Here is a 17,560-nt window from a genome sequence, read left to right as displayed (position 1 = left end):
TTCGTTAATTAGAGTATACGAGTTGACAGTTTCTGGTGAGCCCCGCATTTATTCGCGTGAGCAAATATTATTATTTATTTGTTATAGTCTCTTTCTCGAAACTCTTAGAGTCGCTCCATAGTCGTTTTATTAGTGTCATGAGTATTCATTCGTTATATTGGATTATTCACTAGTATTGCACTTTCTTTCCATATTTTTGAGATGGGCTTAGTATAATCTTATTTATAAGGTTGGTAGTATTGGTGAAAACACGTTTGTTAGTTCATGAAGATTGTGGTTGATTTAAGTAAATATTGGTTGGTTGTTAATTGTTTATGAGATAGAAAAACTTTTGGATAGTCTTAAAATAGGGGAAACTCTGTCCGATTTTCTGAAAAAATATCGATGAGACTTACTTGGGAGCACTTGCTCCTAAGTGCCGGTCATGATCCTAAATTGGGTCGTGACAGGTTGAGAAGGAGTTTTGGAAAATATTTTCCCTTATCTTGATAAGGAAAATATTTTCCTCCAATTGGAGGAAAATGAGTTGATAAGGAAAATGTTTTCCAAAATATTTAAGCCAACCAAATATGAAAAAATTGGAAAACATTTTCCGGAAAATATTTTCCTTCATACCAAACACACCCTAAATCTTGAAAGCTCATGATTTGTACTACCAGTCCTTGGATTTTTTGTATAAAGGTTCAGTTGTTTCTTCATTTATTTTCTCATTAAATTTCATTGAATCGGATTGTTGTTAATTGTCTTACCTAGCGGATTGGGTTAGGTGCCATCATAACTAGTTGGATTTTGGGTCGTGACAATACAATTCAATATTGTGCTTTTCGTTATTAAACACCCGTAATAATTATTTTCTAGGCGAATTACCGCACTGTATTTATAAATACATTTGCTCGAATACATGGAATACAGAATTAAACAACTGTAATCCCTATTTTTTGGCGGATTACCTCACTATATTTATAAACACAATCACGTTAATACATGGAATAAGTACAGTAGCAACGAATTTTATATAGAATTATTTTTGTCGAGTTAAACTAGGAGTGATACACACTAATTGATCCCCTTTCCGTTATTAAACAACTGAATTCCCCTATTTTTTTAGGTGAATTCCCTGAATACAGTAAGCGCGAATACAACAAATACAGACACAATATTTATAAATACAGTCGCGCAAATACATGAAATACAGCACAGTAGCAGCGAAATTTATGTAGAATTGATTTTGTTGAGTTAAATTAGGGGGGATACACGATAATTGATCCTCTTTCCGTTATTAAACAACTGGATTCCCCTATTTTTAGGTAAATTCCGCTATTGTATTCATGAATACAGTAGCGCAAATATAGTCGCGTAATAACTAAATAGTAACCATAGAAAGTAATTATGTATATGATAGCTATGGGGAGTTAATCACCACTAAATAGTGGTTAAATTACCCTTTATGAAATAGCACAAAGTGGCCCAGTGCTCTAATCCATTGGTCTGGTGAGCCTGTGCAAACTTTTTAGGCGAAAGAAAGAGAAACTTTGCAGCCCATAACTTTCCCTCTTCAATCATAAAGGCTTCTAAAAGGAGAAGAAAAAGAAAGTAAAATGAAATAAAGTGGTCCAAGTTTCAAATCTAAACAAATGAGTTACATTTTGACTAAGAGAAAAGGTTATCTTGAATGTTGAAGAGTGTTATATAAAGATTAATTTCGATGGTCGTTCATCTTTTAATTTATTGCATTAAAATAAATAAAATATATTTTTTTTGTATAAAAAACGTCAATCAATTTTGTCAAATATCATTAAAAAATTATTTTTCTTTTTTTGACTTTGGTGCAATATTGATAAGTGTTAGGCTAAGCCTTTAGTTAGGTGATTGTTTGGATCACTTCTAGTAATGGTTAGGGTAGCCTACATCGCTTCGCTTCCTTATGTGCTGTGTTAAAAGTTTTCTATATCTATAAATTTCCAAGAAATGGAAATTGCGAAATGTTTTAATAAGATCTTGCTGATGTAATAAATAATTTTGGCACACAATAGGTGTTAGGAAGACTTACCTTAACCCAAATAATATTGCACGCGTTGCAATTAAGAGTTCATCCAAAATTAGAGGTGCTTATTGGGCGGACATTTATGCTAACGGTTTGGCTTATCGGTTATCGATTTATAAATATAGTAATCCGCTAGCCAACCAATAAGACATCGAGTGAATTGGTATCGAATTAGCGATTTTCGGATAACTTATCGGATTAGTGATTAAGGGAAAATTTGGAGTAAAGCATCACATTTGCTTTGTCTTTGTAATGATTCTGGATGAAATAAATGAAGCCTTTTGTATTGAAAACTGAACTAACTGAGTAAGACTAGAAAATAGAAATTCAGTAAAGGCGCTCTTTAAAGCTGAACTAACTGAGTAAGGCTAAAATTTCTTGACTTTGCTTTGCTTTTGTAAATCAAATTCATTCAAAGATGGAGTGGGTGTAATATTTGGGCAACGAAATTATAAACCACCTTTAGATTAAATCATATACTTGTATATATGAAGTAGCAGACTAGCAGTACTACTCTACCGGTCTACCACAACTAACTTAAATCCAATCTACATCTGTTGCTAGATATGACGGGTTCATATACCTTGGCCGACTAATAAATATTACTTTATATACATATTGGTAAAAGCATAAATAAGACTTGGCACACTTATTTTTAAATGATCTTTTATTCTTTTTAGCTATATCTTCATAAATAATGAAATACAGTCAAAATTTTCTATAACAGTCTCGTTTGTTCCGATATTTTTTGGCTGCTATAGTGAGGTGCTGTTATAAAGAACATATATTATAACATAACCTAAAACTCGATTCTGAAAAAACTTTGTTTTTACAGTGAATAATTGTTATATAGAGATAATACAACCAGAGTTTGATTGTATGCATTGACCACGTTTGTCATACAAATCATTCAGTTACTATTGATTATTAAGATTTGATATCAGTACAACTTATTCGGTTATAATTGATTATTTAGACTTGATAATGTAAAACTTTACACACTTGTACAGACATAGAAGCCACAAAAATAGTATTTGCCAAATTAGTCGCACCTGAAAATCTTAACTTTCCTTAATTATCGAAGAAACGTATTCCCTCTTTTTGGCAAGCACATTCAGACAATAAAAAACTACGTATAGTACGTGCGCGTGTTGTATACACAAGCTGGTTAGCAAAATTGCTATAAATAAATAACAAACGGTAAAGCCCAAGGATTTGACTCTGTGTATCTGATTTTGTGAAAGGGGAGAAAAAATGGAGAGATTTGCAGAGCTGAAAACAGCAGTAGAATCAGTGGAATTAGTTGATGCGCATGCCCATAACATTGTGGCACTTGACTCCACTTTCCCTTTTCTCAACTGCTTCTCCGAAGCCTCCGGCGACGCCTTATCCGACGTACCCCATACCATCAACTTCAAGGTCAACTCTTCTCCTACCCATTTCCTTACTTGCTTCCCTCCCCCCCACCCCCAAAAAATATTTTTTTTCTCTCACAATCTATAGATACGAGAAGTACATGTATTTGTTGTATTTGCGAGTTTGGGTGTCTGCACGTTGCCAAAAGATGGCGTAAGCTGTAACTATCCTGGTCTGAGGTAATAGGCACCCAATGGAATAGTTGAGACCCGTACGTGGGCTGATGTAAGGTAGTTGGTGGCTTGGATATCACCATTATAAATAAATAAAAAAGGGAGGAAAAAAAGGAAGGAGGGGGGGGGGGGGGTGTTCGACACTATCTGTTTCACTTTCAGAGTTTATGAGAGGGAAAGGGACATGACATTTAAAGCTAAAGAAAGAAATAAAACTTTTGAAATTTTTATCTTAAACATGTGTGGCTATCAAATTTTTGAAACTTGTGATAGCCATTAAAACTTCTCAAAGGTAAAAAGGGAAGCTCAAAGGTAATTGTTTCTAAAATATAAAAATATGTCATTCTTTTTACAACGCATTATACGAATGTCACATGGAGTATAACATATCAAAAGTATCCTGAGTAACTAGTAGTGACTATCTTTATGCTTTATTACTGTTAAGATCTGGAAGAAGATTTCTCGTTGTGTAGAAAAGACTTGAACTTTCTTGTATGAAAATGTGAAGGCATTCTTGAAAACTTTGAACTTATTTTAAAGGCACAACAGTTTAATCGTGTCGCAAAGGATCAAAGTTATGAGACTGCTCAAAGATAGGTCGTGCAATCCGGTGCCAGATCGATCTAGCATCACCAATTTATTGGAACCACATATCATGAAGATAATATGTAGTGCTTGGGAAGCAGCATTCATTGGTTTTCTGAGGCACTGAGAGATAATTTTCCTGGTTCTCCAGTACTGCGATGGGGTCATGCTCTTCAAGTTATAGCCATCTTATTTATCGTGATATGTTGGTGCTGCAGTAAACTTTGTGGGGACATCTTTTGCTCAAGCAATTAGCTGACCAAGGTTGCTCAGATTTGTTGCCATAAAGGGGGGTTGGCGTAAAGGTAGAAAGATTATTAGGATAAAGAGATTTATAGATTTCCTTTAAGCAAAAATGGGCTTCAATTTGTGCTTGAAAAGCCTGAAAATCAGGGCTTGGTTTTAGCTGGAAAAGCAGTGGCCAGAATAAGGAAAGAAAAGAAGAACTCTTGGAATCACTCCTGGGGTCCTTAGACTTAGTCAAACAATCCAAAGGAAATAAATTTGCGTATAAAATTTTCTATTTGGCCAAAGAATTGAGCATTGCAGCATATATCTAGACTCGCTTAAATTACATTACTGTTGCAAAGCAAATTCAAATTTTTAAAGCTCTAAGTAAAAAAAGGCAGCCCAGTGCACAAAGCATCCTGCATTCACGCAGGGTTGGGGGAAGGGCCGCACCCCTAGGGGTGTGATATAGACAGCCTACCCTAATGCAATCATTAGCTCTAAGTAGTCTGTTATTAGAAAATTTTAATTTTCAACTAACTTCAGGAATCCAGAAGATTACCAAGACTATCCGTGGTACTGGAAAATTCCAGAAACCAATTAATTAACTGGAAACTATAAGATAATAGAATAAGAGTGAAAGACATATATAAACTCGATTTTCTGATTACAAGTCAAGATAAGCAAGCTTCCAAATTTAGCAGATTCTTTAAAGTTGTTTTTTCTTTGAGTATTTTACAGACTGCATGAAGATCATTCCGCGCTTGGGTAGGACAGAAATGCTCCATGGATGTTATTTTTCTTAATTCAGATTGTACAAGATAGTTATAACACAATGCTGCTAAGACCAATAAATGTGATATAAGTCTTGGCTTCCTGCCGTAATTTTGTTTTTATGTCCTTTCTTGGCAGCATGTTTGTGTTCCCCATCCATTACGCTCAATGATGTGTCTCACTTTAGTACATTTGGGGTGAAAAGGTCTTACATGAAAGTGTCAACTTAACAGTCGCTAATTATTTTGATATTGGAGTTATTTCCGTTGTTTCTGGCCTAGAACATGCGCAAACATGTTCCTGCCATTACCTTTTTGTTTATTTATGTGGAGTCATGTTAGCTTTGTTATTCATGAATCTAGTTCTAGACATTTATCTTTTTGCTCTTTGCAATTCTTCTTAAATCATCGTATCTTCATTTAGAGAAGCCTAAAGGAAATTGCTCAACTCTATGGCTCAAGCTTATCCTTGCATGCTGTTCAAGAATCTCGCCAGCGATTTGGGTTGGAGTCAAGCTCTGCTATTTGCTTCAAAGCTGCAAAAATCTCTGTATTGCTTATTGATGATGGAATTGAGTTGGACAAAAAGCTTGACATCAAATGGCATGAAAGTTTTGTACCAACAGTTGGTAGAATACTACGAGTTGAGCATGTTGCTGAAAAGATTCTTGAGAAGGTAATGATTAATAATTATTTTGCAGCATACTGCATTTATTGAATGTGTTTGTGGAATCATGCGGATGAACTAGGAGGGACTACAAATGTAGTGGAGGGACTAGGAGTTCTTGAATCATTCTACGTTGGTTTTTCTAAATGTTGATATCTCTGGCACAAAGGGAGTGTGCTAATTTTGTTGACATATTATCATCTCTAGAACACTCTTTTTTGTTAAACTCCTTCTACGCCTGTTAGTTTTGTTACTCCTTCTACGCCTGTTAGTTTTGTTAATGTCTTTCTCCTCTCCTGTGCTATTATATTCCAGGGTTCAAATAGAACAACATGGACACTGGGATCATTCATGGAGATTTTCACTGAGGAATTGAAGTCATATCCTTTGATTATCTGTCAATATTTTCCAGAATAGTGCGAAAACATTTGCTTCTTGTTGCTAAGGAATTATGGTTCCAAAAGTTTTTCCTATCTTTTTAATACAGTAGCAGATAAAGTTCTTGCATTTAAAAGTATAGTAGCATATCGCAGTGGTCTTGCAATTAATACAGAAGTCACTGAAAAGGAGGCCGAGGAGGGTCTGAGTGATGTTTTATCTGGTGAGTGTTGCGAATTGTGGGGTTGTAATAGACCACAATTGAGCAGGTCATTCTGATAATTTCTGTGTTTCCAGCTGGGAATCCAATCCGAATCTCAAATAAGAGCTTCATTGATTATATCTTCGTACACGCGTTGAAGGTGGCTCAAAGTTATGACCTGCCAATGCAAATACACACAGGGTAATGAAAAGATTGTCTTTGAAATAGATATCTCGATCTCATTCTTCTTTCTGCATTTTCTAGATTTGATCAAGTCAACAGTTTTTGAGCCTTTTGCTGCTTGCATGATATTCGTCTTATTCAAAATTACAAATCAAATATGAGATGTATGCAATTAGATTTTCTTTTTGTAGTATCCTCCTATTCCTTATCGACAACGTTGTTTTATTTTTTCATTTCAGTTTCGGGGACAAGGATTTGGATCTGAGGCTAGTTAATCCCCTTCATCTTCGAAATCTTCTTGAGGATAAGAGATTCTTGAAGAGTCGGTTAGTGCTTTTGCATGCATCCTACCCGTTCTCAAAGGAAGCTTCATATCTGGCTTCTGTGTACCCCCAAGTGAGAATTTTTGTCCTCCATCTGAAGTTATCAACATGTAGATCTTATGTATTAACACAGCTTTGACTTGGAATTCTGTATTACCTGCCGCATAGAAGACATTTCAACATCTATTAATGACAATGAAGATTGTATTTTTTTCCCCTTGGTTCTCTCTAACAGGTCAATGTATGTTACAGGTCTATCTTGATTTTGGGTTGGCAATTCCTAAACTTAGCTTCCACGGGATGATATCCTCAGTGAAAGAACTCCTGGAGCTTGCTCCAATGAATAAGGTTGTCCATGTACTTAAAGATACACTTGAATAGTACCTTACCTTGTCCAAATTATATACTGAAGTACCTAATAACTTATCTTTATAGTTCAGGCTGCAGATTTATCTATTCTTAGGTTAATTACTCTTTCAGAGCTTTAATGATTGCTCCAGTTAAACAGCGAACATTTTCCTATGTAATGTTCGGATTTCAACAGGTTATGTTCAGCACTGATGGCATCGCATTTGCTGAAACCTTTTATTTAGGTTTGTCCTGGATTCTTTTTTTTTAACCTCGTATTATTGGAACATGACATGACAAGGAAATACTTACTTCAGAAGCTGTAAGGAAGGAAAAAAAGGTTTAAACAATTTGTCGAATATATTCAGAAAAAAAGAAAATCTTGCTCGATGAGGTGCGGAAAAACATTTAAGAGGCACATTTATCACCTTGATCAAGGAAATAATTCCTTCAGAAGCTGTAAGGAAGGAAAAAAAAAGGTTATTGTCAGACAACAATAACCAGCTTGGGTTGCAAGTTAGCTATTGAGTTATTCCTATTTTATCTTCTTTCTAATCTGTAATTAGTACAACATGGACTCCGTTTCTCCGGCAGGTGCAAAGAAAGCACGTGAAGTAGTATTCTCTGTTCTGCGCGATGCATGTGTTGATGGTGATCTTTCAATTCCAGAAGCTATTGCAACCGCTAAAGATATTTTTGCAGAGAACGCAAAGCAATTCTACAAGCTTGATGTTTCTTCAAAAAATTCCGATGTAAAACCTCCTTTATCATCTTCCTTCCAAGAGGAAGAGTTAAATAGCTCATTGAAGGATGTCACCTTTGTTCGTATTATTTGGATTGATGCCTCTGGTCAGCATAGATGCCGTGTAAGCTTTGCCTTGTCCATTGATGTTACTTCTTTTCACTTAAGATTATGAATTATTTAATGATGTGCTTTTCGATGCCTGCGACCACCCAAATCTGTCCCACTTTGAGAAAATGCAAGAGGTTTGTATAACAAACGGAATTGAGCTCAATCTGGGCTGGCTCCTAGTCTTTTAATTGTGTTACAGAGTGTATATAGACTTCGTTCTTAGTTCGCACAAAGCCATATATAGGTAGCAGATTTTGTTGGATTCCTTCTTTATTTCTTTCCTTAGTTAGCACCTAATGTACTGTATTTATACATTGCTTAGCTATTGGAACAACATGCAAGTTATTCTCTCCCTCCTTGTACATGGTGTCTATTACCAAATATCCGTGATTGTATCTGATGTTTTATATAGGGCAAGTACAGGACGTTCAAGCCCTTTAGGCTTTTCAATTACCTTCAGTACATGATATTGGGAAATTGCTTGAGTTTCTATGCTCTAGTCAAAAGTGGATTGAATTTGTTCATGTCTTGTGCATCAATTACAGGTTGTTCCACAGCAGCGCTTCTACAGTTCTGTGGGAAAGCACGGTGTAGGCTTAACTTGTGCATGTATGGGCATGAGTTCAACATCTGATGGTCCTGCAGTGGATACTAATCTCACCGCTTCAGGAGAAATCAGAATTGTTCCTGATTTATCTACTAAATGCAGACTCCCATGGTACTGCTTAACGTCTATAAGTGCTTGAGAGATTCACTCTTTTCTTTATCCTTTTGAATTTTAGGTTTTAATTTTAGCCTCCATATGCTGTAGGTTGTCGTCATGGATTTTCTCTGACATGGCATATATGATAAGATCAGAGATGACCCTCTTTCACTCATTCAAATGCTTAGCTATGGGATTCTGTCATCTGTCTTCTTATTGCCTTCTTAAAACAATACTGAACCTTCCCATTTTCATTGAATGTCTAGTTAACCGGGCGGAACTCCAATATCTGCACTTGCAAATAACCATATGTGGTATGGGGTCAGTTACCTGGTCACTAACAGCAGAAGCTCAATATAATGAAGTTAAATAGGATTTAAGTTAGCACTACTAATATATTCGAAAATTATCGGGATAAGGTAAAAGGTAGAAAAAATAATCAAGAGAAAATTTGGATGTGAATCATCCGGACAAATCTTTTCCAGAAATATTGATGCAATTTCTTCCATGATATCATGTGATAGTGAACGTGTAGGAAACAGATAGAAGATAATAGTACAGTGATTTTTCCAAAGTTGTACACACATTGAGTCCATTGTCCCACTATTTGTTGTATCTTGTATATGACAAACGTATGGACCTTGGAATGGAAATTATTCAATCCAGTTTCTTCTAACTTGGTTTGATTTATTGTTACCAGATCAAGTTTAATGTGTGTCTTTTCATACAGGGCAAAACAACAAGAAATGGTTTTGGCTGACATGTTCATTGAGCCTGGTAAAATTTGGGAATATTGTCCAAGAGAAGCATTACGCAGAGTCTCTAAAATTTTAAAAGATGAATTCGACTTGGTATGTTTAATATCTTTTTGTGCAACATCTGAAAAATCATATATCTCTAATTTTATATCTACATGTTCAGGTCGTGAATGCAGGCTTTGAAAATGAATTTTTTCTTTTGAAGAGTGTATTGAGGTATGTCAGTCAAGCTTTCCCGTAATATTTTGTGTTTAGAGTCTCTTTCGTATTATTGTGAGTTATGGTTTTCCTCCTTAATGTGTTTTGAGTTTGGATTTTCTCTTCCATGATATATGTGTATGGAGATTCTAGTCTGTAATGTGTTAGAGTAAGCATATAACGAAATTATACAGGGATGGCAAAGAAGAACGGGCACCATTTGACCGGACTTCTTACTGCTCTACAGCAGCATTTGATGCTGCATCCCCAATACTCGAAGAGGTTTTCGCTTCTCTTCAATCATTGAATATTATTGTCGAACAGGTGAGTTTCCATTTATTTGACTTGCAAATTTGATCTTTCTCACATTGTTTGCGTACAGTGCTGCGGATATAAGGAAACATTTTAGCATGCTTTTCCTTTTTTTAGTTCGATGAAAAAGCTTGATGCTGTATAAGAGTAGAGCTCAACCAGAGGAATTTATCCGGTTCTTTAAATCTAACACCACTACTCAACAGAGAAAAATTGCTAGTTATGATTGTATTATTTCATGAAAATATGTACTATATTTTACTACTGTTAGTGCGCTCTCCTTTCCCAGAGAAGAAGCTGAGAAAGTATTGGAATCTCTTTTTTTATTAACAGTGACGATGGATAGTCAATACCTAAAACAACAGTAACATGTTTGTTTGATGTCATGGTTTACATGGATAATTATTTCACAAACAACATTTAATACCTTTGGCCCAGCTCTTGAAAAAGAAAGAGAAGAGAGGGAATATAAGGAAAAAGAATGATGTATTTCATGTTAATCAATCAACAAATCAACTATACCTCAATTTCGAATTAGTTAAGATTGGCCATATGTATCCTCAAAAACCATTCTGTTCTTTTCAGGTCCATCAAATTAGCAGTTCAGTCATATGGTCCACGTAGCATGTTCTCTTACAGTTTTATATATATTATGGTGTCATGGCATAACATTCCTGCAATATAAACTACATTATTTTTTCTTTTTCCCTAAAAATAAGATGATAGAAAACATATTTTGCTGTACTATTTTTCAATTCAATAAAGACTCCCCCCGCCCTGATGTTGTCTCCTTCAAATATACAGTTACATGCAGAGGCTGGGAAAGGTCAGTTTGAAATTGCTCTGAAATACACAGATTGTAGTAGAGCAGCTGACGGCTTAATTTTCACACGTGAAGTCATCAGAGCAGTTGCAAGGAAACATGGGTTGCTGGCAACTTTTGTGCCAAAGTAGGTAACACAAGTAAATGATGTTCCTTTTCCATTATTTTTCGAAGTTACTTTTCTGATTATAAATTTACTTTACTTTTGAAGTAGCTTCTCAACTGCAAGGCACTTATGCATATGGACCCCAATTTCTATAACTTGTACTGCATGAATTATTGCAAGGAGTCCTCTCATCAGTTTGTTACCTTGTGGCACTTTTTTCTAGGTATGCATTAGATGATATTGGCTCGGGATCGCATGTGCACATCAGTTTGTCCAGGAATGGAGAAAACATTTTTATGGCATCTGATGGATCAAGTCGGTATGGGATGTCAAAGATTGGGGAAGCTTTCATGGCTGGGGTGTTAAATCATCTTCCTTCCATATTACCATTTACTGCACCACTTCCTAATAGGTCAGAGACTTTCTACAATTTTGAATGTCTGGCTTTCTTTACATCTATTGGTGATTGGTGTATGCTCTTTTTCAACTATTCTGTTCTGAAAACAATCTCTTTTTCGTTGTTGTTATACGTGGAAATCGCTTGTTTTCTTGAACCTTAACAGTAGATTATATCTCACTTTTCTGTGTTATGGACTTAACTGCAAAAAGATGAAATAAAATCTTTTAATACTTCTTCCTACATGCAGTTATGATCGCATACAACCTAATACATGGAGTGGAGCGTACCTCTGCTGGGGGAAAGAAAACAAAGAGGCACCATTAAGAGCTGCTAGCCCTCCTGGAGTTGCACATGGCTTTGTAAGCAATTTTGAAATTAAAACATTTGATGGATGTGCAAACCCATACCTCGGTCTTGCTTCCATAATTACTGCTGGAATTGATGGCTTGCGGAGAAACTTAAGCCTTCCAGAACCAGTAGGTAAGTTAGACGTCTTACAGTAAAATCTTCCATGGTATATTAACCTCTAAGGTCTTTTTCTCCGTCTTGAACTCCATGTTATATTATAAATGCTTATGTAAAATTCTAATTTGAACTATAATCTATCAATATTTGTACCTAAACTTGGCATTTAGAATCAGAACAAGGTCCTTCCACGTTTCCCATTTAAGTCCATCTTTATTGCTACCTTTTGGATCTTTATTAGCTTAAGTTTGAGCTCTAGTTTTATAGAGCTGTACATATCTTCTAATTTGAACAGATGGAATTGGGAATGTTAACCATGTAAATATACATCAATTCCTAGTATTAAGATGCCATTGTTCTCCTCTCTTTGATATGTCACGCCAAAATATGTTTGTTAAATATTGAGCTACTTTCATCCATAATATTGGACAATATATTCACTTATCTGCAAAAGAAAAAAAGGAAAAAGGGTAAATAGAAAGAAGAAACTAATGACAAGGGATTCTCTTAACGAAGTTGCAAGTGAGTAAATTTTGCTAGCCACTGAGTTTTCTTTGCAAGTGAGTAAATTTTGTTAGCCACTGTGTTTTCTTAGTTTGGTTAGAGATGAATAGCGCGAGCATTACTCTATTCATATATGAGTACTTTTATTGTCAAAAGCACATGGCGTGCAACTTCCATAAATGCCTTTATCATAAAAATCATTGCTAATACTTGAACACTTGCTGAAGTGAGTTATATAGATTTGATAACTCAATTTCCATGTTCACATGCGAGATATTTCCTCTGTTATCTGTCATTTCCACTTTGTTTTGTTGTGAAACAGATGGAGATCCTGAAATCCTTAAAGAGAATCTTCAAAGATTACCAGTCTCTCTTGCTGAATCTGTAGAAGCTTTAGAGAAAGATACGCTTTTCAGAGATATGATTGGGGAAAAGCTTTTGGTTGCCATAAAAGGAGTTCGCAAGGTACGTTGCAAAGGTCTTCATATATACATTGCTATGCTAGGAAGAACTGCTTCCGCTGATAAAAATTTTCAGGATAATGAAATAAAGAATGATTGCGACTCATCAGCATTAGCTCAGATGTAGTTATACCTTTAGAATTCCAGCACCCTTATTTTCCTTTGATACTACTCAATTATACAGTCGATAGGATGTGATTCCAATTGATCAGTTTGATGTTTAAAGGCGGTAAGACTTGGATGTGCAACTGTATTAGGCCTTAATAGTCAAATTTATCGACATAAAGGATGCCCAATTCTCCTTTTTGCATAATTTTGATTCTGTTCTATATGAACACAATTGCCAAAAGTAGTTAAATTGCATTTTTCCTTTGCAAATCACGCGATTTATTACTAACAATATTGATTAACTGTACTTAAAATCCTTTCTGTTCTCTAACATTTGCGGACATGCTGAGAATGATGTTCTGTGTTTTGCAGGCTGAGGTGAAGTACTATTCTGAAAATAAGGAAGCATACAAGGACCTCATATACAAATATTAGTTTGATCATATCTACTGTGAGATCAGTACTATTTTCAATTATTATCAAGCATCAACTGATTTTGCTGTGTCCTATCTAATTTCTTTCATTTATGCAATTGCTTAATAAAGCATTTTGGCAATTTTAGTTCCTTACTTTCGTATAACATCGAAAGGGAACCTTTGCGTAACTGGTAAAGTTGTTGGCATATGACCAGGAGGTCACGGGTTTCCACATCTTACATAAATACATGGTAAGACTGCGTACAATAGAGCCTTGTGGTCCAACTCTTCCCCGGACCCCACGCATAGGGGGAGCTTAGTACACCGGGTTGCCCTTTACTTTCGTATATATGTACATCGGGCTGCCCCTTACTTTCGTATAACTTCCTATTATGCTTCTTGTTAGTAAAGATTAATAAAAGAATAATCTTTTGCATATATTAGGTGGCTATAAAACTCCCTTATTAAAACTTGATTTTGGGCTTGTCGTTCAAATGAGAGAGTGGTTTGCTAGAAAACATTCTTTTTAAGGGATTTTTACATTCCTATGCCATATAGTAAACTATATTACCCTCCATGCTTAACTTTTAATATAATTATCTTCTATATACCTAATTACCATTTATGTACCATTTTAGGATTTTAATGGTCTTAAACTCTAGTGACGCGACATTTGCATCTATACCCGCCTTTTGTGTCACATTTTAACTTGTGCCCGCTTTGCAAAAAAATTGCAAGCGTACCCACTTTTTCACGTAACTTCAGCATACAGGGCTGAAGTAGCAAAGACAATCACGCAAAACTTCAGCATTCTAGTAGACGAGACTGAAGTAGCAAGTGTGCTGAAGTTTTTGTTTGTAATTGCTGAACTTAAGCATAGTAGCTGAAGTTTTGTTCTCTATTTGCTGAAATTTTTGTTTTTGTAACTGATTGTGAGACCCCATGTGTTTTTTTTCTCTTCTCTTACGTAATATACGTAACGTGACGGGGTTATATTAGGTATATACGATTGGGTATAACACATTGGAAAAATAAGACTGAACATGTGTGGTAATATCAAGGAACTAACTAAAGCTTTAGGTCAAAGGAATCCCTTAAACAAAGGTTCGTGGTTAAAGAAATGGCTCGGGTAGCACCCCGCGCGTTCGGAAGGTTTAAGTTAACTTGCACCTGTGGGATAAGACCAAGAGTGTCTAATATGCTAAGAATAGTGTGTTATGAGGTATTATAATATCACACGGGTCACATGTTAAGTTTCGGAGTCAAGCAAGTTGTAAAATAAAGGTCGGCAAAGGTTATTGTAAATTTCTCTAATAATTTTTCTAAACTTTGAGTCTAATGTATCAGATCATTTCTCCCAATATATAATGAGTTATGGGACCCACAACCTATCGAATCGAAGGTCTACAAGTCTAGTTCGCAACCAAAAAAACCTCACATCAAACGGACATTGGAGTAAAACGTTATGACTGTTTTGCCCCGGACTGTCCAAGCTGAAACCGAGTCGCGAACCGAGTCGGGTCAAACAAGTGGTATAAGTTGGCAAATCCGACTTGTAAGACCCTAAAACATTTCATTTTCGTTCCAAAACAGTGAGGGAGCTGAAGAGAGGGTTCCATGGTGTTCTTGAGTGATTAAGGTACGTTTTTAACGATTTCTACCGTTAAAGTTTGTCCCCGTGCCTAGAAACTCAATCTCTACGCTTTGCAATTGTTTCCCCCTTCTATTAGCTGTGTTTGGAGCTATTTTTGGAAGATAGGAATTTGTTGTTCTTGCTGGTTCTTCAGGCTTTATACTTGATTTTCCAAGGTAATTATCTTGGGACTCTTTTATGATCGTTTTTACAAAGTTCTACGGACGTTTCGTCAAGTTAGGGCCATATGGCAAATCTGCCGATTTAAACTCAATTATGAACTGTTTATAGGTGCGTATAAGCTACATATATATAGTGTTTGTGAAGCTTAGGACGTAAGGAACAACTTTCGTGAAGGAACTACAGGCATTCAGACGTTCGTTGGAAAGGTATGTTAAGGCTAAGCTCTGTCCTTCCTTTTTGCACGAATTCTTGGAAATTCCTAAGACGTCAAATGTGATATTTTACTATTCTATTGCTAGAAAGACCTTCTGTGAAAGACATTGGGATCGTAGCTGAAGTATTTTCATGATGCTATTAGGTTGATATTCCACTCGTTCGGTTAATTAGGGTATTCGACATCTATATATATCATTTTGTCGGTTTTCTTATCCATATGTCTATATATATGAATTCTTATTCGTCTTTGGGTTGTGTGACTAAACAAAACAAAGACATTTAGTATTTACAATCAGTCCTTCTTCCTTGTTAAAGTACAATTTTAAAATCTTTAAAGTGACACATCGATTTCCAAAAATCTCAAATATAAATTTTACGTTTAAACTATTAAAACGCTTGATTTTTTATATACTTTCCTTTACTAATTATCAAGAAATCAGGTATAAGGACTAAGTGAAGCACCTTAAGCTTTTTATGAACATTTTCAGAGTTAAGTTATCTTTCTAAAAATCGAATTAAGTTTTCAAGCTTATTTATTCAAAGAAAACATATGAGGTTCCACGAGACAATTGTATGCGATACGAAGGTGATTATGAGATTATAAGAATAAGAGTAACAATGAGCCAAGATAGGCTAAGTTCTTGTTATGGCCTATTATGTGCATTCAAAGTTCATATCATACATGACATATTATGCATGGACTTCGAGCTATAATCAGAGGTAAGGGGCCTATTTGCCCGAAAAACTATATATATTGTACAGATGGCCACAAGTTGGCAATATGATACCGGTTAGCTACCGGGAGAGACCGTCATTGCTAGCATTTGGTTGGGTATGTCATGCATTTGCATCAATATATATGTATTCACGACATATGCTTACACGAGCATACCACACATAATTGATTACTATGAGGTCGGATGTCGGTCATGGAGGCTATAAGAGTTTCAGTGTCAGGTGGTTTCACTATTATTTTTTTTACATCAGGTGGATACTGCATTTTTGTTTCGTGCGTGCAGGTCCAGGTAGAGACTCTGATCGACCCCTCCGCTAGGATTTCGGGGTTCAGCTGTGAGTTGGTAAGCTCCACCTCTTCCTGGAGCTTCCATAGGATGGTTACTTTTGTGTACAGTTTGGGTACAGTCGGGGCCTTGTTCCGACAGTGCTTATGACACTCTTAGAGGCTATTGTGGACACAGTATTCTGGGTTTCTTTTTGCAGCTTTCAGTATCCCGCCCATAGGCTTGGCATGTATATATATATGTATGTAGGCATGTATGTCTCCAATCGCGGCCTCGTCAGCCAACTAGTACTTTATTATTTTGGCTCGTCTACCTTTGTTTATATGGCTTATTGTTATTCAGGTCATGACTTTAACGGTCCAGGCTTAATATTTCAGATGTTGTGCTGCTCGATCTGTTGGGGCCCAGTTTAGTTAGCTAGTATGTTTAGTGGCTAACTTGATCGAATACAGTATCGAGTGCCAGTTGTGTTTCGCCTAGTTTGGGGCGTGACAAACTTTGTATCAGAGCAGGTCGTGTCCCAGGGAGTCCACAAGTCGTGTCTAGTAGAGTCTTGCTTATGGGTGTATTGTGCACCACACTTATAATCAGGAGGCTATGAGGCATTTAGGAATGGTTATGTTTCTTTCAATTAATAGATCGTTCTATAGAGCGAAGTTATAAGAACATATGAAATCTAAATCGTGCTTTGTGTTTCTTATCTTACAGGCTACCTACGCTCAGGAGATGGCACAACGAGAGATAGGTATAAATCCGGGGGAAGGTACCAGTCGTTCCCCACCGGGTCAGAGGGATAGATTTCCCTTAGAGGCACACAGTGAGTCTCCAGTATCCCTAGGTTTAGCTTCCCCAGCACTTGTTGGATCCTAAGGAGATGCAGTACCCCCAGCCTCACCAGTTATATTAGTACCTGAGGCAGCTAGGGACACAGGACCTCTAGCACCTGTTGTTCTGCCATCAGAGACTAAGGAGTAGGGGATGAGGGAGGCAGTTCAGTTGCTGACTAGGATGGTTTCTATTCATGAGCGACAACTAGAGTCGGGAGCAGATGCCCGGAGAGATCGGACAGGAAGCTCGAC

General features: G+C 36.3%; 1 protein-coding gene across 5 annotated transcripts; it reads left to right on the top strand.

Moving 5' to 3' along the window:
- Positions 1-3,048: 3,048 nt before the first annotated feature.
- LOC107831396 (protein fluG) lies at positions 3,049-13,577 on the top strand. 5 transcript variants are annotated; one of them, XM_075254046.1, is made up of 19 exons: positions 3,049-3,463; positions 5,644-5,895; positions 6,202-6,267; positions 6,373-6,487; positions 6,562-6,667; positions 6,889-7,045; positions 7,225-7,320; positions 7,517-7,565; positions 7,915-8,186; positions 8,719-8,891; positions 8,985-9,197; positions 9,607-9,727; positions 9,798-9,850; positions 10,027-10,156; positions 10,949-11,094; positions 11,297-11,485; positions 11,721-11,953; positions 12,765-12,907; positions 13,384-13,577. In XM_075254046.1, exons 1-19 carry the CDS (start codon positions 3,299-3,301, stop codon positions 13,444-13,446), a joined length of 2,742 nt encoding a protein of 913 aa, XP_075110147.1. In that variant the 5' UTR covers positions 3,049-3,298; the 3' UTR covers positions 13,447-13,577. The 5 variants fall into 5 exon arrangements, with proteins under 5 accessions (XP_075110147.1, XP_075110149.1, XP_075110148.1 ...); XM_075254047.1 differs by having other exon boundaries at positions 3,216-3,463; positions 5,649-5,895; XM_075254050.1 differs by lacking the exon at positions 3,049-3,463 and adding an exon at positions 3,992-4,523 and having other exon boundaries at positions 5,649-5,895.
- Positions 13,578-17,560: the final 3,983 nt, after the last annotated feature.

Source organism: Nicotiana tabacum, chromosome 5 (assembly GCF_000715075.1).
Source record: "Nicotiana tabacum cultivar K326 chromosome 5, ASM71507v2, whole genome shotgun sequence".
NCBI lineage: Eukaryota > Viridiplantae > Streptophyta > Magnoliopsida > Solanales > Solanaceae > Nicotiana > Nicotiana tabacum.
Note: the sequence above shows the minus strand (reverse complement) of the source record. Positions and strands in the feature narration are given on the sequence as shown.